Raw genomic sequence first — 21,153 nt, 5'->3', positions numbered from 1 at the left:
TCAGGTAATTTCTTAGTGGTTGTGCAGATAACACATCACATGCAAAGCAGCAAAAGGCTAATCTCTCTCTCTCTCTCTCTCTCTCTCTCTCTCTCTATATATATATATATATATATATATATATATATATATATATAAACATAACATTATCAATATATCAAAAGGTCCTATTCTTTTTTTTTTTCTTTTTTTTTTCTCTATAACATTTTGGACGATCGAATATAGGGTCCTATTCCAATGTCAGATGTGAAACTAATGTAAAGCTATGGAGCTGTAGTGACACATTGACATATTCCAGTTTGAGAGTCGCATAGAATCATGCTCTTGAGGATAATAACCTATTAACCTACCAAATAACCTCACAAGATGGCACGGAATTGCTTGTTTAATTTGGACAATAAAAAGTGGCGATCGCGATCGAGTTTGGCACCATTTTGCACTATTTACTTTTGTAGGAAACCGCATGAAGGTGGCACGAAGGTTCCTCCTCTCTCCCAACAAGAATATATTGCATTATACTCACTACGTACGTACGTCTCATGCAAACTCTCCCAACAATATGCACACTATATAGTTGGGGATCATTGGCGCACAATCTAGCGGACTGCCGGAAGATGATGGAGGCAAAAAAGATGGGATTAGCGGAGCCACCAAGGGCGACTGCGAGTCAGAGCAAGAAGAGGAGCCTGCTTGTTCCTCCTACAAGAAGAGGAAGTATAAAGCGCAAGGTTTTCGTCCTCCTATACAAAAAAATGAAGCTTGCTGCATGCCTACTTGCCTTTCATTACCTGCTTGGCGACAACAACCACAACTGCAGTCACCCATCCCGGCCATCCGCCTCTTCTCATATAAAATAATACAGCCTTCATGCGGTAATAGACGCTAAATATTCTCTCTCTTTTACTGCACTTAATGCTCATTTACTTCATCTCTCTCTCTCTCTCTCTCTCATTTGAGGCCATGGAGAGAATATCCTATATAACCAACTTTGCCACAGAATATATATAAGATGAAAAGATTTAATATTATGCTTTTATCATTTGCAGATTGATGGGAAGGTTGAAGAAAGAGCACCAAACGGGAAGAAAAGAGTATATATTAATAAACAAGAGATCCCCATATTTCTCCCTTTCTATAGGGTTTTTTTTCTTTTCTTTTTTTAAACTTAAGAGTACCCGGCCAATTCCCATCCCAGTGTCCATCCTTTGGTTTCTTGGTTCAATTGTAGTGCACAAATAATTGTGTCATTCCCATATATAAATGTTATTGATATCTCTTGAATGTATACATCGATCATGTTAATTCTATATATATATATATATATATATATATATATATATATATATATATATATATATATCAAGGTGTTTCTTCAAAAAGGGATTAAGTACCGAAAGTTTGAAACAGAATGAAAAATATATAAGTACAGAAGAAAATTAATGACTTCCGATCTCGGCGATCGAGGGGGAGGGAGGAAATCAAAAACCTAAAATGAAGTTAATTCTTTATCTTAATCAACTTATTTTCATACTATATTCGTATCCTTTTGGTGGCATGCCGTGTATATGAAGCAATCAATGCATAGACCCATATGTTAAGTTAGAAAGTAATGATATAAGGAGGACCTAGTCCTCCTAAAATCATCTCAAATGTGATGTGACATTTAAAATCACCAACATATATATCAAAATGACACATCACATTTAAGATGACTCTATAAGGGCTCTAATTTTCCTTATATCATTACTCTATGTTAAATGAAGGTGTTGACAAGGGATTAGAAAAATTCGGCCGACGGAGGTCGGACAGTGAGACTATTTGATATATATATATATATATATATCCTCCAAAAATGAGAATGAATATTAATATTTGGCATGCACTATCTATCTTGTTTCACTCCCCAAGTCAATTAGATAATAATACCTAATTGTGTTGTGTTTTATGTTTAGGGTTAAGTCCAAATTAAAATGCGTATGGTTAAAGAGTATTCTGAAAATTTAAGTTTGAAAGAGTTTGATCAAAGCTCTTACTCAACCAATGCATCTAGTCCTAGTACTAAATCCGAGATGTTTAGTCAAAGTTTATTCAAGCAAAGTGTTGAGGTGTTTAAGAGTATTTTCATACTTAAACCTAAGAGCCTTAGTTGAAGATTTGGTCAGACTTCAATCGAAGAGATGAAATTAGCGATGAATCTATAAAACTCTAATAGTTCAATTGAATGAATTTAAATGACATTTGATTGGACTAGCCGTTTGAGAGTTTTAATTATAACAAACTTTGACTTAAAACCTTAGTTTTATCCCCTTTATATACGTCTTATAAGCCATGAATTTTCATAACCTTGAAAAGTGATAATTGAATTTTTCATTATTCTTGGAGAGTTAAATTAAACGGTAAATAGGAAATGTTATTTATATCCCTATAAAATTTATAAAAATATAAATTTACCCTAATTAAAAATTAAAAAGAAAATAAATAGTAAAATATAAAAGAAAAAAACATGAATAAAAAATAATAAAAAACTTTAAATAAAATAGAAATGCTTGGCTTCATTAAAAAATCCATCTTTTGGCCATTTTAATCCTAAGTGGCATGAACAATTTTAAAATTAATAGATTTTAAACAATAAATTAATAGATTTCTGGAAAATGAGTCATGCCACCTAAGATTAAAATGGCCAAAAAATAGACTTTTTAATGAAGCCAAGTATTTCTCTAAATAAAAAACCTGGAATGACCCACTGCTTGGTGGCTTGGCTGTCCAGACCACGGCTGTTTATAGCCTTGTAGGTCAGTTAGGCAATTTCTAATTTTTTTTTAGGGATATTGCTTCAATTGATGGTTTTGAAGGACATTACACATTAATTGAATATCAAATGCTCCCCTTTCATGTACCGAATTTTAAGATATTCAGAAATTATGAACCATCTCACTTATAAAAAGTTCATCATTTAGCATTTATAGTTTAATTATATATAATGCCTAAGCTTATAGGTTACTAACTAATATCTAATTGACATGAAATTTAATATGTATTTTAAGTTGAAGGAAAACATGCTATCCAACCGTCAATTTATTTAAACATTAATTCAATTAATAGGTGTAAATCTCCAAAAAGCAATTCCAATTGTAGTTAAAACGTAATCTAACATATATATGTATGTATGTTTTGTGTGTGTGCGTGTGTATTGAAAATAAACTCGGATAGTGGAAATTTGAATATACAAGTATACAACCCCCAACATATGTTCAAAAAGGAAAAAAAGTATAAAAAGACACTGAATACATAACCCACTAAAGAAAAAATAGAACAAATAGGGTACATCAATATACTGGGATATATGCAATAACAGTTCATCTAGAAATAATCCTGCTAAACGTCATAGGCAAACCATAAGCCAAAGTCCCTAACAAGAAGTGTTCAACATGAAGTAATCTCGTAATCTGATGCAGACCTGAAAAAATAACAATATTCATAAGCTGTACCAACACAATGCACACTCAAATCACTCAAAATGAGCGATTGGGTTTGGTGGAAGAGGAAGAGGAAGAAGAAGATTTGGCTTTTGCAAAATCAACCAGATCTTTGAAAAGAGCATCTTCTGGTTTCGCTTGCTTGGTTGGGGTAGAAGGATTAAGAGAGAGATTCTGAGTCTGCCCCACTAAACTGTCATAAGAGGAACCGGACCCGCTACTTGAATGACCCGCACCACTCGGATAAATTTGATGCTCGAAAAATTGTTGTCTCTGGTTATACCTTTGAGGTGGAGGTGGAAGGCTGCCAGGAGACTGATGAGTATTCCAAGGAGCAGGAGGCAGCTCATCTGCAGATTTGCTTAAGGGAGCTGGTTCATCAGATACAGACCGTCCAGTGAACACAGGCATTGATGCAGTGGGATTAATGAGATGGGTGGGAGGGGGAGAGGAAGAGTGTGTAGGAGGAGTCAATGGTGGGGCGGAAGTTCTGTTAGAATAATCTGGAGGTGAAAAGGATGTTGGTTCTGATGTTTCATGGGATCCTGCAGACTTATAGACATCACCACTGAGATAATCGATCATGCCAGCCTCTGTGGCAATGGGCTTCTTTGATGCGGGCGGAGGAGGAAGAACTGGACTGACTCGCACTGGTTCAGTCTTTGCGTTTGCTGGTTTCCTGCGTAGTGGAAATCAAAGTTACATGCAAATCAATTAAGAATGGCCCCAATTATACACCACATAAGTATGAGCTCAGTAGGTACAGAAGGAAAAGAATGAAGAAGAATGAAATCTAGAAGAGACCCTTCTAAAATAGTCACCTCACCTATGAGCTAGCTGGGCAAAATCATCTTCAGATTCATCATCTTCATGGGTCACATTCACAAGTGGTACAACTGATGTTTCAGTTCCTCTAACTCCTACTGAAGAGGTTCCTTTTGCAATGTCGTCATGCAGACGAATTACACGCTGCAAATTATCATTCAATGCCAATCCCCGACAAAGAAGCTCCTCGTCTCTGAAGGGAAAATACTGTCAGTTAGAGTCATCAGTTCAAATGAAAAAAGAACTACAATTTTTTTGTTCAGATTCTTACGTGGTCTCATTCACAAGAAGCATGACACGCTTTTGGTAGGAACGGCACTGGTCAACAAGGTCAACAATTATTTCTTGCTTCACACCCTGCCATATATCCAGAACCATGAGATCCCATAGATGATTGATGAGTCGGCATGTGTTGTCGTTTTTAGTGCCAACAACTATCCAGAAGCTTCGGACAAGTTTAGTTTGGGAAATACAGAAATGCTCGCTCTCTTTCTCTCTCAGAGTAAATTGCTTTCTTAGTAATTTTTTCTTTGAATAATATCTCTCCTTTCCACCAAATTACTATTACAGTTTTTTCTTTTTCTGTAAGCAAAATTATTCAAGTGCACATACATAGAGGGAACCACCACCGTGGAAAACACAAATTTTGTTTAAGATCTAGGTTTCTATTGTGGAGGTAGTCCCAAATCTGAGATTCTTGTAGCCACTAAAATTCCAGAGTACTTCACACAAATGTAAAAAGAAAGCATATGCAAAAGCATCTTGCATGTTGAAACAAATAATTAATAAACAAGCAACTAATCAAATATTCAGAAGAGAAATGGCTAAACAAGGACCACTAACAATCTTCAGCGAAGGAAAAATCAGATATATCACCTCAGGATTACGGGGATCCAAGGCACCAAGCATATCATTTAACACATCAGCTATCCCCTGAGCATTTTGGATCTCTGGCAAGCTGGTGATAAACAAAGTTTAATTTGGATAGAATCTGGCATGTATTAACTAACAATTAACTGGGCCAGTGTGCCCTATATAAACACAAAATAAAAATAAATAAACAGAGATGACAAGTAAAAAAAAAAAAAGAAGGGGGGGGGATCTGTTGTACAAATGGCAAAGTGCATGCTTAAATTATCCAAGGGGCGAACTTTGATCTACACAAATGTATCATATGTACCAAGTGCGTCATATATTTTTTTGACTGCAGATGGGGGTCTTAGATTAACATATGTATAGATAGATATTATGTGGAATTGATGACATATTATATACATGCAGGAGAAAAGAAAGCTCATCATCAAACTATGTCATATTTATGGTTTCTTCTGTTTAATAAGCCGTTTTAAACTGGTACCTTTACTTGAGCAATTTAAGTCATCTGCTAATGATCTAGTCAGTAAAAGTAAACACAAATGGACCAAAAAAAAGGTTTTAACCTGAGTTGTATTGCTTTCCTTTAGTATTCATCAAAAATCTTCTTCTTTTTTTCTAACATTATTAAAGATTTAAAACACAGACGATTAATTTCTTTCAGATTAAACACAGAACATTAATTTCCTTCAGGTGGGCATTATGTCAATGACAGAGATTCACAAATATAAACCATGAATCCATCAAAGACTAGAAATCCAAGGATCACTTCATACAAAATGTGAGGTAGCAAGAAATTTATGGCCACTAGTTTTTCTTTGTTGTGGATTTATTACTTATACCCAAGTTGGTGGTGGATTTAATGGACGTTGGAAAGGTTGTTACAGTAAACACTATAGTAGTATAATTTGGAATGCAATTCCATGCGAACCATTTGGAGGGAAAGGAATGCCAGAACCTCCAATGGATACTGAAATTTATTATGGCCCAGAAGATTTCTTGCATTTTTATTTTATTTTATTTTATTTTTGACATCACCATTTGATTGGATGAAGATACATGGGAGATTCCATAATTTGTCCCTTCTTTATTTTTTAAGACCTTTCTAATAGCAGAGGCTTATCTTGCATGTCTTTTGTATGCATGGTGGCAGTGCAACAATGCCAGAACTATGGCAATATTCACCCACCAATAAAAATAGACTAATTCGATTTAAGTATCAAGAATTAGATTTAAGTATCAAGAATATTTCTCCATGATAAATAAAAAGAAGCTGAAGAAATGGGACACGGGATATTGCTCAAATAGTACCTGAGGCCAGAAGCATCAGCCTGTAGAGAGGCTTGAATAGCAGCATCATCAAATGCTGAAGTGTGATGAACTATTGGCTGTGTTTGGGGTGGAGTAAACAATGGTACACTGTTCTCTTCACGGGGTGGAAATTCAACTCCAGCAGACTGCCAATTACCAAATTGGAGTAAATTAAAGAAAGAATACAGATTGAAGGATAGGCAAAACAAACAAAAAAAAATTGGCGTAAATCAAAGCAGCAACCCAATGTGTACTAGGTTTCAAGAAGGAAATAAATCAAAAATTCAGGTAACCAGCGAAAGCTCATGATACAATCGAATATTAAAATTTAGCACAAAAGAAAGAAACAACCAGTCAAAGTTCATGATATAATCAACTAATACAATTTAGCATGAAAGAAAGAAACAACCAACCAAAACTCATGGTACTTGTCAGCAACAACTCTGCAACTCACTTCCAAAACTGCAATTATGGCTTTCATTCTGGCAGAAGATGTCCATACATCTCTAATATGGGAAGAGAGTGGAAATATATTCCATAATGGACTAAGAATTGAAAACCTAGGTCTCAAACAGCTACTGCTGCATGTCAAAATGACTGCAGAAACCTGAAACAGAATAAATACCTACTTTGTATAAATGGTTATCTTTACTTTTTCCTGATATTCTAACAGGTGAATAAGGCATCCAAGCTCACATGAAGATCTGACCTGTTGGACCCAGTTTCACGGGTAAAACCTCCCAGCAGAACATTCCAACTGACTTCAAAACTAATCATCTATATCACATGTAAAGGAATCCTCTCTTTAGTAATCATCTATATCACATGTAAAGGAATCCTCTCTTTAGTACATTTCTATTAGTCTCACGAGTCACATGGTTTGACTCTCATCCAAAAACTTCTAAATTTGGAAGAAAAAAAAGTCAAAAGGCACCACCTGCATTTCCTAGCCTCTACATACTAGACTGGACATATTCGCCTTTAATGTTCAGAAATATAATTTCATTTGATTATGTCATAAAATAAAGATTTTTTTTAAAAAAAAAAAAAAAAAAAAATTTATTGGTAAGTTATACATGAACTCAGTGGGTCTTGAATCCACAAACTTACCCTCTATCCTGTTCTTATAGAGAGAGGAGATGTCACTTAAGCTAGATTTTAAAATATAGATTATTTTTTCACTTTGATACATAAAGCATACAAATCAAGTGTCCAACATTTTTCTAAAGACATGTTGCAAGTTATACAAGGCAAAAAGCATTCCCTTCTATAGCGATGTGTCTAGTTGGACGTAATTGTGTTTTCTTCGAACATGTAAAGCCTTTGTAGCTTTATACTCAAATTGTATTTTTCATCGTTTAACAGTTTGCTTATATGTTATTCTACTTGCTGAGGATTCAGAACAAAGAGCTTGTATGGTAGTATGCCTCTCTAGCAGACCCAAAGGGCAAAAATGACAGGACATGAACTTAAAAATATGCACTTCACTTCAATCAAGCGTGCTCTTGCGCTTTATGTACAACTGAAGCTTGCAATATATACATACGAGATTGACAAAAAATCAATACGATATGATGAAGCAATCACCTTCAGTTCATTATATGCTGCATAGTACTGGGGATACCTTCCTCTTGGTCCACCAAAAGCTTCTTGCCATGTATCTATTAAAATTAGTATTTTCTCCCTCACATTCAAGTCTGGCTGCAAAATTGAATTAGAAAAACAGTGAACAAGCGTCCTAGACTTCAGGGGGTGAGGGTATTGAGTAACATGTCGCAACAGATAGGAAAAACAGAAGGAAAATATAAATCACCAGACAGGAGAATTATTGTGCACCTTCTTCTTCACTATCTTAACCATTTCGTGTAAGATGTCACGCTCAATGATATGTTGAAATATATTCTCCCCACAATTTTTACTGACAGTCTCCAATGCCTAGCTCAGAACATCCAAATACAAAGCATCAACGTTAGGTGCAATATGAAACATCAATGTTAGGTGATACTGGTTCATTGTTATCTTGCACAAAGCATAGCATACAATTATCGCAAACTAATCAACATGTTTGACACCAACATGTTGGCACTGCAGGCATATACCAATTAGACAGTGACTTTAGATCCACTTAGTTACCCTAATCTTGCAAATTTTATTAATCAAAATAATCAAGCAAAAATAAATGTCTAAAAAGTCTGGAAGAAAAGAAAAAATACTAACAAAAAGAGCCAGAAGTTGTATCTTCGGATTTTTACTGCCTAGGCGCTTCTTGAGTATCTTCAAGGCATCTTTTGCTTGCCTGCAATTCTCAATCACATTTGAGAGAATTAATGGAAATGAGCGCAATGTTACCATAAGCTGTGGAAAAAGAGTATTGCAAAAACAAAATCATGATGATGGCTTCAAATAATTGATAGTGGAGCTCCAAAATTGAAGAATGGAAAAAACTCAGTCCACTAAAAAAATAACAGATATCACATTTAAACATTTGACAGAATCAATCACTAATGAAACACAACTTCCTTTGGTAAAGTTGCCAATTCACCCTGCATTAGAGTAAATAAACAACTTACTACTGCCAAGGTCAGTTTTAACCTAGTGAAGCACCGATATTCACCCTAAATCTCCTGCATACATGAGTTTCCATCAACTGCGGAAGCACATGCTAAAGCAGACGCATTTAAGTTTTCGTTGCATGAGTTTCAATGGCCTTACACAAAGATCTATAAAGTATTCAGGAAAAGAGCCGGGCATTGAAACAAATGATTAGAGAGAGAGAGAGAGAGAGAGATCTTTAATGACAACTGGTTATTTGTTGATGTTCCACGCCAATAATATTCCATGGTCTAAAACTTCTTCTAAAATTGTTCGTCTGTTTCAATGGCCTTAACACAAAGATCTATAACGTATTCAGGAAAAGAGGCAGGCATTGAAACAAATGATTAGAGAGAGAGAGGGGTCTTTAATGACAACTGGTGTTTTCTTAATGTTCCACACCAATAATATTTCATGGTCTAAAACTTCCTCTAAAATTGTTCGCCTGTTGAACAAAATCAAGCTATCTTTTTTCTTTTTTTGTTTCTGAGCACAAAATCAATCTATCTACACAGTGTCTATAATATATAGCATTGCCAAGTAGGCAATTCATTTTAAGCAAGCACTCAATTACAAAAACAACATTCATGCTTTATAAAAATCAACCTATCCTGAATTTGCAAAAGGAGTTACCGATAAAAAATAAAAACTCAGAAGGGAAACGAATAATACCCAGGATCTATGTTAATAATATCACACAACTCGATGTTTATGGCCCAGTCCGGACCAATCAGCATATCGCTCGTTGCCCTCTCAGCACAGGCTGCAGCATCAGTAGCCATCAGAAACGTCCTTTATCCTCCAAATTCCTAAGAACACAAACCCTCCACGAGTTCAATCATATAAGTCAATCCATTACACAAATTTTAAGTAGCTCAACCTAATCAACTCAGTCCACAACCCTGTATTGCTAATTGTCTATAGTCACAATTTTTCTCGGTCCTCTAATTCACAATGAACCCACAATTAAAAAAAAAAACAAAACAAGCAGATCACAATTTAATGCTATTACATCAATTATGCACGAATATGACCAAGATAAAGAGAGAACTATGAATCACCCAGATGATAATTGACGCCAAAGAACTGTTTTTTATCAAAGGAAAATAAAACCCCACAAATATCACAATAAAAAACAAAAACCCAAATCGATTAAAGCACAACAAGCTCGGATCATCGACAAATTACAATTACAACCAGAACTCAAATATCTGCGCCAAACAGAAAACCCAAGAGAATTTGAACCCATAAGCCAAAATTCAATTATCTGATTACCCAGATTCAAAATATAAACCCCCCACAGTTCACATTAAGATCAAAAGGAAACGATGGAATCAGAAACAAAATCTGGAAGAGTCAGCTCTGGGATCTTAGGGGAGCTTACCTGTCAAAGCCCACAATAAATGAGAAAATCAAAAGAGATTGGAACGATGTGTATATGCAGAATGGGTCTAGAAGAGAGAGAGAGAGAGAGAGAGAATTTGAGGAGTGGTTTTATCGTGCCTTTTTTCTTCTTGGGTAGTGGGTTCGTTTGTTTGCACTGTTTGGTTGGTGGTGTTTTCTTCGCGTCAGCGCCTACTGTTTATAATTAGAATACACGTTCAGAAGTTTAGACCCATCGAACCACCTTGGACTTTCTATTTCCCACAACTTTTGTTTTTTTGATAAGCGCTTTCTACTTTTCACATTTCAAAGAGTAATCTTAATGCTATTTTTATTTTATAATCGTCCAATAATGTTTATAATTGATACTTCAAATTAATCATTAATCTTTTTAATTAATCAATAATTAATTCAAAAGTTAGTTGAAAGTGTAATCGATCTTATTTTATGGATATTAAATAAAATTATAGTAAGAGTAAGCAATTTCACAAATCTCTATTGAGACGAGGTTTGCTTATAAAGCGTAATAAGGCAGGTGTTACTTAACATAGAGACATCTTTGATGAAAACTACCTTCAATTTCACTCTTATCCTTATCTAAAAATAGGAATGATTATTATTAAAAATACAATAAATTAGATTAATGGAATCATCATTTGTATTCATTCATTTGATAACGAACAAATTTTCTAAGTAAAATAAAATCATATTTCAACCAAATTTTTTAAAATCCCATTATTATATAACACATGAATAGCATTCTTTATCCTCCTAATTGGCTACACCCCCAACAAACACGAGAGTTGCCGAACCATCCAATTTGGTAGCTGTAGCCACTAGATCGGACTACATCGCCATCCACTCTCATGCCCAACCCACTAGACGTCTTCTTAAATTACTTATAAAGTCTTATTTAAAAAAAGAAAATCAATCCAAAATTTAACAACCATGAATCTCTATATACCTTGAGCAGCACTCTGTATCTGCCACCGCCGACTAAATGACCACCAGTTATGATATTATTGGGAGAAAAAATAAATAAATAAATAAATAAGGTTTCTCATTATTTATTTAAATAGCAATCCATATTTCTTATTTTGACCTTTCTTCATGGGTGGGGAAGTAATCTTGAGCCGTCCAACCGCGTATTCATGGGGGACCGACCGGGGCCCACCGTAAGGTCTATGTGGGAACTGGTGGAATTGGCTTTTACCTTTTGTGCTGTATTATGAGCTCATTGGGAAAAGTCAATGAACCCAACTCGGGCCGGATGGGTTGACTGGGTCCGATCCGATTCCTCTAATCTGGTCCAATGTACTTCAATTGCAAATGTAGAAATTAGAATCTAGAAACTTTTTGTCGTTATAGCCGTCGTTCCTACGTTGGATTGAATGAAACCGAGGACCAGCAACGGGAAAGGCCTGCCGCCTACACATACCGTTAAACTTGAAAAAGGTCTAGCAGGACAATCTAGTCAAATGGAAAATTGTGAAAATTCTAGAAACATTCTTTGAATTAAATGAGAATGATACTCCCATATACACTTGGACGGTCAACTTTTGACACGAACTTGATACGAATTTTATATAAAACTAAAGGATTATGATTAAGGAGTTCGATATATTTAATTAAATAGATCGAATTAAGGTTAACTTATATAATATTATACTTATAACTCGACACGATTCGAACCCGACACGCAATATTGTGTATGACAATTTTTGATAGATATGCAAACCTAATACAAAATTAGAGGGTTAGAACTAAAGAATTTAATTTGACCCGTTTAATTAAATAAGTCGAGTTATAATAAACTTATATAATTTTATATCCTTATCTTGACATGACTCAAACGGTCAAACCCAACACATGAATACAAATTGCCATCTCTAATATATGTATCTATAAATATATGTATTTTATTTTTTTTATAAGAAATATCAATATTTATGTTGGATTCGGAGTTTTGGATGGAATTAAAAGACTAATATTCATGCTGAGTTTACATATTTTTATATCTAAAGTTGAATAATTAGCATCATCACAAGGAAAATTCGCAATAAGTTTATTGGAAAATTTGGAGAGAATCTCTGACTAGTGAGATATACGGATATACCCGAGGCAGGGAATCATTATAATTGAGAAGAAAAATTGAAATTGATGTAAAATATTTTTCTCTCGTTCGTGAAAATTATATAACAAATTTCCATCAAAGAAAATACGTCCCCATGACATGTGGCCAATTTTGATTGAACGTGGTTGTTCCGTGTCAAAGGTGTCTATAGACTTTCTACATGGGATTTCAAAAGAAAGCCTTGTTTTGACTTTTGATCATAATAAATAACAAAATAATAAAAATGATGATGATAATTATCTCTAACATTTGTTGCCCAATCTTTGCTGAGCCCACCAAAGTGGGTTGGCTTTTCACTTCTTTTTTTTCTTCCCCTTTTATTGTATGGTTGGGCAATGGGCATCGTCACTTCTGCTGCTTAGCTTGACAGCTGCGTGCTCCCACTGTCCCACATAATTATTGTTAGCTTCAAAACAATCCATTCCTTCCCATTGACTTTATTTTCCGGGACGAAACAAAATAAAAGATGCTTAAATTAGATATGGAAGGAGAGACAATGGCGTGCAGGAATTGAAGCTGTGGTACTGCTTTAGAAGAGACCCAAAACCAGGCTTTCTTCCTTCCTCTAACCTCATTCTTTCAATAGTAATTCAAGAGTCGAGACATATATTTCAACACACATAATATTCTAGTAATGTTACAAGTTCTTCTTCTTGTGTTCTTCTTAAGTCCCTCTAAGAATGATATAACTATTTAAATCATCATTGAACTTATAATTAATTATTATTAAATTTTGATCAAATAATAATTTTAATAACCACATCATTTTTTGAGAGCCTCAAGAAAGGCGCCAAAACCTACTAAGAAAATCAAGCAAAGCAAGGCCTGTCTATGGGCCGAGTGATGATACATCTAAATACTTTTCATTGACTGATTGACATATTTACTAATCCCAAACCCAGTAGGCTTGGAACCACCAGAGCCAAGCTTGAGGCCGTCCAAACCCTGCAATGATGATCCGTACACTAAAATCTACATACGCTCAAGTGCCGCCCAGTAGCAAGCTACTGTTGTGGGCACTCTCCCGGGAAAAATAAATCTAATATCATTTGGCCCATTGGGCCACGCATCAGATACTACCCTTGATCTTAGCCGAAAGGCCGAGAAAGGTATGCTTGACCCTACACTTGGTTCTGGTTTAAATGTTTCAGTTTCACTTTCTCTTCTTCTCGCTTCCACGATGTGGGACTTGTGGTTCTGCTTTATCTTTGTGGCCGTGGTAATTAATAGCACTGTTTGATTGGCATCTACATTCTTTCGTTTTGTTCTACCTACTGGTACCTTCATATGAAAAGGGAACACAGCTAGAACCCCCAGGATCCCATCATAGTTATTCCATTTTGTTCAGAGAGAGAAGCTATTTGCAAGTAGGCGTGAGGAATAGTGAATTCATCAGGTTACCAGAAGGAATGGGTGGGCGTCATTGAGGATGTCATGTGTACAAGAAAAATATCCAAAGGCTTGAAAGGAGCCACATTACCATCACTAGACATTAATTTTTTTTTTAATGTTAATGTCAACGACCTTAACTACTCCTCTGAAAAACTCTGGCTCCCTCTGAAAAACTATTTGAGATCTTTTCTAATTGCTGTTTAAGCTAATAAAAGGTTGATTAATTATTTAATTAATATTTTAGCACTTCTCCTCATGTGTGACTCAAACTTTCTCTTATTAAACAAATGATGAAGATAAGATTTGAACCCAAAACCTTATCTTTGATACCATGTTACTCTCACAATGACTAATCAATCTACCTCTACTGCCGAAGCTAAAATCACCAAAAGCAAGAATAGTTTTAAGTTTTTGATTGTAATGCTATGCTGAAAGATTACTCATCAAGTTCTGTTAATCACAAGAATGGAAGCCCTCAATAACTATTTGAACTTGAACTCATCAGAGACAGTTGAAGAACAAATTAAGAAGCCCTATAACCAAAACCAACACTCGTCGCTTTACAATATAAGGAAACAGAAAAAAGGAGAAAAAGATACACACTTTGAAAATCTGTTGAGAATATAATTAATTATACCAAGTTGCAAGCTTTTGTTGTGATAATCTTGTATACTCCCTCCACTGTACCTAAACATTATTGCAGTGAAAACTACATGGATATTCATATATTGAACTCCTATTTGTCTTCCATGCAGCTCAATTACTCTGCATCTGGATTTTGCTTTTCTTGGTGCGAAAGAAGGACCAGCAACCACCACTCCCATCCCTGCATTACATTCAAGCACATAAATGTCAGCTTTATGAGTTGAGTGGAGTGGAGTTCCAAAATCTTATATTATAATCCCATTAAAAAAACTCTCTAAAGAATAAATTATCTCCCCAACAGATGTGGCTCCTACTACCTACCTGAGTTTTCAAACCAATATTTGTAAGTAATGGGGGTCCACATTATTTACAAATTTCGCAAAATTCCAAACCCGACAAGCTTTATCAGCTTTGAATGCTTATCGACTAAACCATCATCCCGGAACCTTTTCTATGATTTGAATTATGCAGTGAATTATGGGTTTGGCCAGAGCAGAATCTAACTGATTGATCAGAGTTACAAGTTGTTCTACTGACAGACATGGAATTCTTTACACAATATTTTCAAATAAACTTGAATTTGCAAAAAGCATAAGCAATTGATCATTTCTTTTTTTCTGCAAAGTACGTTCAATGAGATATATAAAAACAGGATTCCTCTGCTTTTCATTAAGCTCCAAAATTCAAAGCCTTTGATGGTAGCATTTTTGGGGCAATCTATCAGAAAAGCATATTAATTCTAGACATTAATGGCCGGTAGATGTTACTGAAACATAAATTAGTGTTAAAAGTTTTGAGTTGTAAAATGTAAGATACCTGCTGTTGCTGCTTCTGCTTCTGATGCTGCTGCTTCTGCTACTGCTGCTGCCGCTGCTTTTCATGCTTCCACTGTTGCTACTCGACCCACCACTTTCACTCTCTCCGGACACCGAAAACCTCTTCTTCCACCACTCCTTATCTACAGAACCCTTTACAGATCCATCCATTACCGGAGACTTGGGGGAAACTTTTGCACTTGAATTTGTCACCGACTGATCATTTTTCTGCTTACTCTTCCTAGACCCTAAAGACAACGGAAAGCCCATCTTAAGGTAAAGCCCACCACCATCTATGCCTCCGGTACTTCTTCTCGCTTGCACCCTCTTATCACTCATCTTCTTGCTGCTCTCCCTCCTATACAAAGGCCTCTCTTCCGGCACAGTTTCTTGTCGGGCTTCAACGAAGGGCTGCTCGACAAGATCCTTCAGCGAAAGCTCGTAGCAGGCCTCCGGCATGTTCCGTACCATGTCCATGAGCTCCTTCTGGCCTCTGACAATGGCTTGGGTTCTCGATGTTGGAGAGAGGCTACGGTAGTGGTTCGCCGCCCGGTGCTGCGGGCTTCTGGGCGGACTTGTTGTCCACAAAGGCGGCGAGCAAATGCCGGAGTCATCGATCGCCTTCATTTCTGGTGCCAATCGCACTTCCATGCCATTCCCATTCCAGCTATTGTATTTTGAGTAGTTTTGGGCGGTTTTTCGAGCCCGGGAACCATAGCTGCGGGCTTCATAACCGCCGTAACTGTCACTCAAGGAACTAGTACGATTGCCAGGATCAAGCATGGCTTTTTCTGGGAAAACTGAGGGGAAGAAATGGGAGACAGAGAGAGAGAGAGAGAGAGAGAGAAGGGTACGTGTGCGTTTGTGGTTTCTGTGGGGGAGAGGTAGGTTGAGGGGAAATTATCATCACCGACCCTTATGGTCTTCTTGTCATTTTCTTGGCAACTAAGCTTTTAATTAGGCTCTCACGGGAAGCTTTTAGGCTCATAAAAGTCAAGAAGTTCTAGATGAAGCAGATGGACGGCCATCTCTTTCTCATCCTTTTTTTTCTTTTTTTCTTTATTCTGTCTTTTGAGGAATGAGGAGCTTTGGCTTTTGTCTTCTTTTTATGCGGAAGGAAAAGGCTAGCATGTCCCCCTCCACGCTGCGACTTTTCTGCAAAGGGCAAAATATCTTATTGCGTGTCCCACGGGAGGTTGTTAAATACTTAATTATTTGTTTTAATATGTATTAGGTCGCTTTTAAGTTTTAAACACAGAAAGATAATACAAAAGTTTGTGGGATTTTGGGATCCCATGGTTGTTAATTATACTGTCCCTGTACTCTTCTCTTCATTCCTTAAAGATCTTTACTTGGGTGTTACAAAACTTCATGCCCAAGTGATAACTTTTCCTGTTTTCAAAAAAAATAATTTGACTGGAATTATTACCACATAGAGGATGCAGTAAGAAGTGAATAATAGGGACCATTTCATCATTTTAGATGATGCCCTGGGTGACAATCATGGTTGGGTTGCCGTCGCAGTTACGTGTCAGGAGTTTGTGAATTGTGAGTATGAGTGTAGCCTTTAAGAAGAAAACGACACACTGTTAAAACTAGTGATGGAAAAGCAAACCCACTGCTGAAAAGTATAATCCTAGTGAAGTGAAGTTACTGATTTAGACTTGGTTGAAGTAGAAGTGAAGTTCAGTGAGGTCCACTTGTCTTTGAAGTGGGTTGCTTGATTGTTTGATTTTATTTTTTTATTTTTTTCTAATTTAAGAGAAAAAAGGGTTATTATTGGGTTTTTTTTTTCTCATTATTGATCCGAATAAAAGACAAAATAAGTGATCAATTGAAAATACTTTCAGATGCAAGGTGAAAAGCGACCTAAAGTCTGGTGAAAGTTGTTGCAATAATTCAAAAGATAGAGGTTTAAGTTTTAAATAATATGGTATAATTTGAATCATTCATTTAAATTGAACAATTGAGATTAAAGTTATTATATAGTGCAATACTCTAAATATTAGGCCCGGTCTCATCCATTTTAGGGATAGAGATGACTCGACTACTCTCAAACATTAGTTAAGAGTAGTCAAATCATTTTCAGAACAGTTATAAGAAATTGTGAAAGACAAGTAGTGACAATGCAATAGTGGGGATGGTAATAAAGTTGGTGAGAGTAGTGGTTACAGTTGAAAAGATAGAGGTTTAAGTTTTAAATAACGTTGTATAATTTGAATCATTCATTTAAAATGAACGGTTGAGATTAAAGTTATTATATAGTGCAATAATTTAAATATTGGGCCTAGTCTCATCCATTATAGAGATAGAGATGACTCGATTACTCTGAAACATTAGTTAAGAGTGGCCAAGTCACCTCTAGAACAGTTAAAAGAAATTGTGGAAGACAAGTAGTGACAATGCAGCAGTGATGGTGGTAATAAAGTTGGTGAGAGTAGTGGCTACAGTTGAAAAGATAGAGGTTTAAATTTTAAATAATGTGGTATAATTTGAATCATTCATTTAAAATGAACGGTTGAGTTTAAAATTATTATATAGTGCAATACTCTAAATATTGGGCCCGGTCTCATCAATTCTAGGGATAGAGATGACTCGACTACTCTCAAACATTAGTTAAGAGTAGCCAAGTCACCTTCAGAACAGTTAAAAGAAATTGTGGAAGACAAGTAGTAACAATGCAGCAGTGAGGATGGTAATAAAGTTGGTGAGAGTAGTGGCTACAGTTGAAAAGATAGAGGTTTAACTTTCTTCTTATGATATAATTTGAATCATTTATTTAAAATGAACGGTTGATATTAAAGTTATTATATAGTGCAATACTCTAAATATTGGGCCCGGTCTCATCCATTCTAGGGATAGAGATGACTCGACTACTCTCAAACATTAGTTAAGAGTGGCCAAGTCACTTCCAGAACAGTTAAAATAAATTGTGGAAGACAAATAGTGACAATACAACAGTGAGGGTGGTAAAAAAGTTGGTAAGAGTAGTGGCTACAGTTCAAAAGATGGAAGTTTAAGTGTTAAATAATGTGGTATAATTTGAATCATTCATTTAAAATGAACGGTTAAGATTAAAATTATTATATAGTGCAATACTCTAAATATTGGAGCCGATCTCATCCATTTTAGGTACAGAGATGACTTGACTACTCTTAAACGTTAGTTAAAAGTGATCAAGTCACCTCTAGAATAGTCAAATAAATGGTGGAAGACAAGCATGGCAACGCAACAGTCAAAAATAAGAAAGGTAATAAAGTTGGTGAAAGTGATGGCTAAAGTTAAACAGATAAAGGTTTAAATTTTAAAGAACGTGGTATAATTTGAATCGTTCATTTGAAATTGACGGTTGTGATTAAAGTTATTATACAATGCATTACTCTAAATATTGGGCCCGATCACAATTCTTTTAACAAACTTTGCAACAAGACATGACATTAATTTGTCTCTTAGGAGGACTCGGACGAAATCCAAAAAAAACAAAGCACTAAAATTGATCAATCACAGGCTTTTGTAAAGTGGAATCATTCATTAATTTATCAGTGGATTTTTTTTTTTCAAGTGGATTTTGATCCAATTATTTGTGGGGTTAGCGGGGTAAATATTGTTGTACCAATTTACCAAACGATCTATTTTCTCTATTTTCCTATCATATAGACTAGGGTTTGGTTTTAATTAGCTTTTTTTTTTTTTTTTTTTTTATTTGTTGGTCCCCAATACCTGTCAAATCTTTCCTGTATTATTCCAGCCATCTTTCCAGAATAAACAAAACAAACTACAACAGTTCTGCCAATATAGTATTTTGGAGATGTACTATATTCCAATGCTTTTGACATTATCCTCGTAATAAAACATTAAATATGTAGTTGGAGTATCACCGGCACGCAAATAAGATTCTCTATATTCTAGATAAGGACAAAAATAATTAGCTACAAATTCCATTTAATAGATTGTTAAGTGTCTTCAAAAACATGTGTATCTCACGTGTGACTTTTAATTAACTTTAACGGCTGAAATCAGTTTTAACTCCGTTAACTTTGTTATCCTTATGTCATCTCTTCTTCTCTCAAACTATATACTATGCTCTTCTTATGATTCTATGGATTCCGATTTGTAGTTTCATCTTTCTAATTCTTCTATAAAATACAAATTTATTAAGTCTCGCGGAAGGTCGGTTTTTAAATTAGGATTTCCTTTTTAATTACATAAGATAAATATTTATTAATGACTAATTTTATAGATTCTCACCAATTATATTGTAAATAATCGCATTTGTATCCGCATGCGCACACCTAACCATGACTATTTAATTTGGATACAGAAATTTGCTTGGAGATTCTTAAAGCTTCATATTATCGTATACCTAAAAGAAGGCTCTTCAAGAGTTCAACTAATATCCCTATATATTTTGGTTCCATAAAAAAATAAAAAATAAAAAAGTCAGTGTACATTTAGAAACCCTATATCTAAGAAAAAATAATAAAAATCATTCTCTTGCTTCCCTTTTTTTTTTTTCTTTTTTTTTTTCATTTTTTTGTACATCTTTGTACCGTGAACAAAAAAATTTATCATTAAATATGTAAGACTCCAAATAAATAGGGAGAAATTATATTCAATTTTTTTTTTTTTTTTTCCTAAGCGAAAGGCGGGAAGGAGCAAATAGTGTAATTTTTCTCCTTGGACGTGACCATCGTGGTTCCCACTAGCTGTGGAATGTTCGGTTTAAGTCATAGCTACTGGCTGAGAAGGCGAGTCTGTCACCACAGCTCCACTAAAGTGTAAATTGGTAAAGCTCCTTCTTAATAGCATCTGGTTCACGGACTACTATCGTAAGCTAGTTCGAACCCGTGACTACTAAGAATAAATGAGGGAAAAATTAAACCTTATCCCCTGCTGCTTAATTTACTAACTCAACTATCAACTTGATCGTAGAAATTATATTCAACTTGAGCCACCAAATGTCTATTGCTTTTCATCTAGAGATTGCAAACTTAAAATGAAAGTTTCCTTGGAGAGTAGTCCAAGGTCATTAGATCAGAACTAATAATAATAATAATAAATAATGTCAGCCTATAAAGATATGGGGGCAACAATATGTGCTGCGAGTATCTTATTAGTATTTTTTTGTGGTTGAGGATAGTCTACAAGAACTCAAAATTATATTTGTTCACCGTACGTTAAGGAGACCAGCCTGCAAGGGCTCGAAAAGTCAAGGAAAATAATGTATTTATTAGGTGTCAAAAATCTGTTGCATACAGGTTTTCCACAAGAAATATATATATATATATATATATTCATCTAGAAGAGTATGCCCAACGAAAAGACGAGACAAATTAAAAAGTCACGATAATGCTTGGAGCAATGATCTAGAAGACTAGAACTAATGGCTCTTTAGTCCTGGTCGACGTCGATCGTGACCAAAAAAAATAAATAAAAAATAAGAGGAAAATAATAATATAAAATTAAGGATTTTCTTTGGAGCATTTAGAATGGATCTCTAGTCCTAGTCAACATCCTTTTCCATTATTATAAATTAATAGCAAGATTAGATTAGTGTCATTCCTATTCGACTTTGATTTTTCTGAATAGATCATGATTGTCTAGATTTCTTAAAATATTTTATTAAGTGAATTTCTCAAATCTAATCCATATATCTTATTGAACATCTCTAGCATCAAGTCAACAGCCATCTTATGGTTCATAAACT

At 35.2% G+C, this 21,153-nt stretch overlaps 2 protein-coding genes and 1 pseudogene across 3 annotated transcripts; all 3 read right to left on the bottom strand.

The window, feature by feature from the left end:
• Positions 1–3,268: 3,268 nt before the first annotated feature.
• LOC132184308 (TOM1-like protein 3) lies at positions 3,269–10,627 on the bottom strand. 2 transcript variants are annotated; one of them, XM_059597890.2, is made up of 10 exons: positions 10,462–10,627; positions 9,750–9,901; positions 8,703–8,781; positions 8,322–8,420; positions 8,073–8,186; positions 6,486–6,631; positions 5,178–5,259; positions 4,573–4,658; positions 4,303–4,494; positions 3,269–4,155 (listed from the first exon to the last, which is right to left on the bottom strand). In XM_059597890.2, exons 2-10 carry the CDS (start codon positions 9,857–9,859, stop codon positions 3,513–3,515), a joined length of 1,551 nt encoding a protein of 516 aa, XP_059453873.2. In that variant the 5' UTR covers positions 9,860–9,901; positions 10,462–10,627; the 3' UTR covers positions 3,269–3,512. The 2 variants fall into 2 exon arrangements, with proteins under 2 accessions (XP_059453873.2, XP_059453872.2); XM_059597889.2 differs by having other exon boundaries at positions 9,750–9,886.
• A 2,918-nt stretch (positions 10,628–13,545) lies between these two features.
• Positions 13,546–13,707, bottom strand: LOC132185996 (U2 spliceosomal RNA; annotated as a pseudogene).
• An 815-nt stretch (positions 13,708–14,522) lies between these two features.
• Positions 14,523–16,396, bottom strand: LOC132184264 (patatin-like phospholipase domain protein). Its single transcript, XM_059597827.2, has 2 exons — positions 15,448–16,396; positions 14,523–14,812 (listed from the first exon to the last, which is right to left on the bottom strand). The coding sequence occupies exons 1-2, from the start codon at positions 16,227–16,229 to the stop codon at positions 14,743–14,745; spliced, it is 852 nt and encodes a 283-aa protein (XP_059453810.1). The 5' UTR covers positions 16,230–16,396; the 3' UTR covers positions 14,523–14,742.
• Between the last annotated feature and the right edge of the window lie 4,757 nt (positions 16,397–21,153).

Source organism: Corylus avellana, chromosome 7 (genome assembly GCF_965113065.1).
Source record: "Corylus avellana chromosome 7, dhCorAvel1.hap1.2, whole genome shotgun sequence".
Lineage (NCBI taxonomy): Eukaryota > Viridiplantae > Streptophyta > Magnoliopsida > Fagales > Betulaceae > Corylus > Corylus avellana.
This window is presented reverse-complemented; position numbering and strand designations above follow the sequence as displayed.

Bases quoted from the DNA above. Each gene is read 5' to 3' on its own strand.
- LOC132184308 (XM_059597890.2), bottom strand. From the start codon at position 9,859: ATGGCTACTGATGCTGCAGCCTGTGCTGAGAGGGCAACGAGCGATATG. The intron at 6,632-8,072 runs GTGATTGCTTCA...GGTAATTGGCAG, and splicing joins CAGCATATAATGAACTGAAG to TCTGCTGGAGTTGAATTTCC. The intron at 4,659-5,177 runs GTGATATATCTG...GATATATGGCAG, and splicing joins TGGATCCCCGTAATCCTGAG to GGTGTGAAGCAAGAAATAAT.
- LOC132184264 (XM_059597827.2), bottom strand. From the start codon at position 16,229: ATGCTTGATCCTGGCAATCGTACTAGTTCCTTGAGTGACAGTTACGGC. The intron at 14,813-15,447 runs GTATCTTACATT...AATGTAATGCAG, and splicing joins AGCAGAAGCAGCAACAGCAG to GGATGGGAGTGGTGGTTGCT.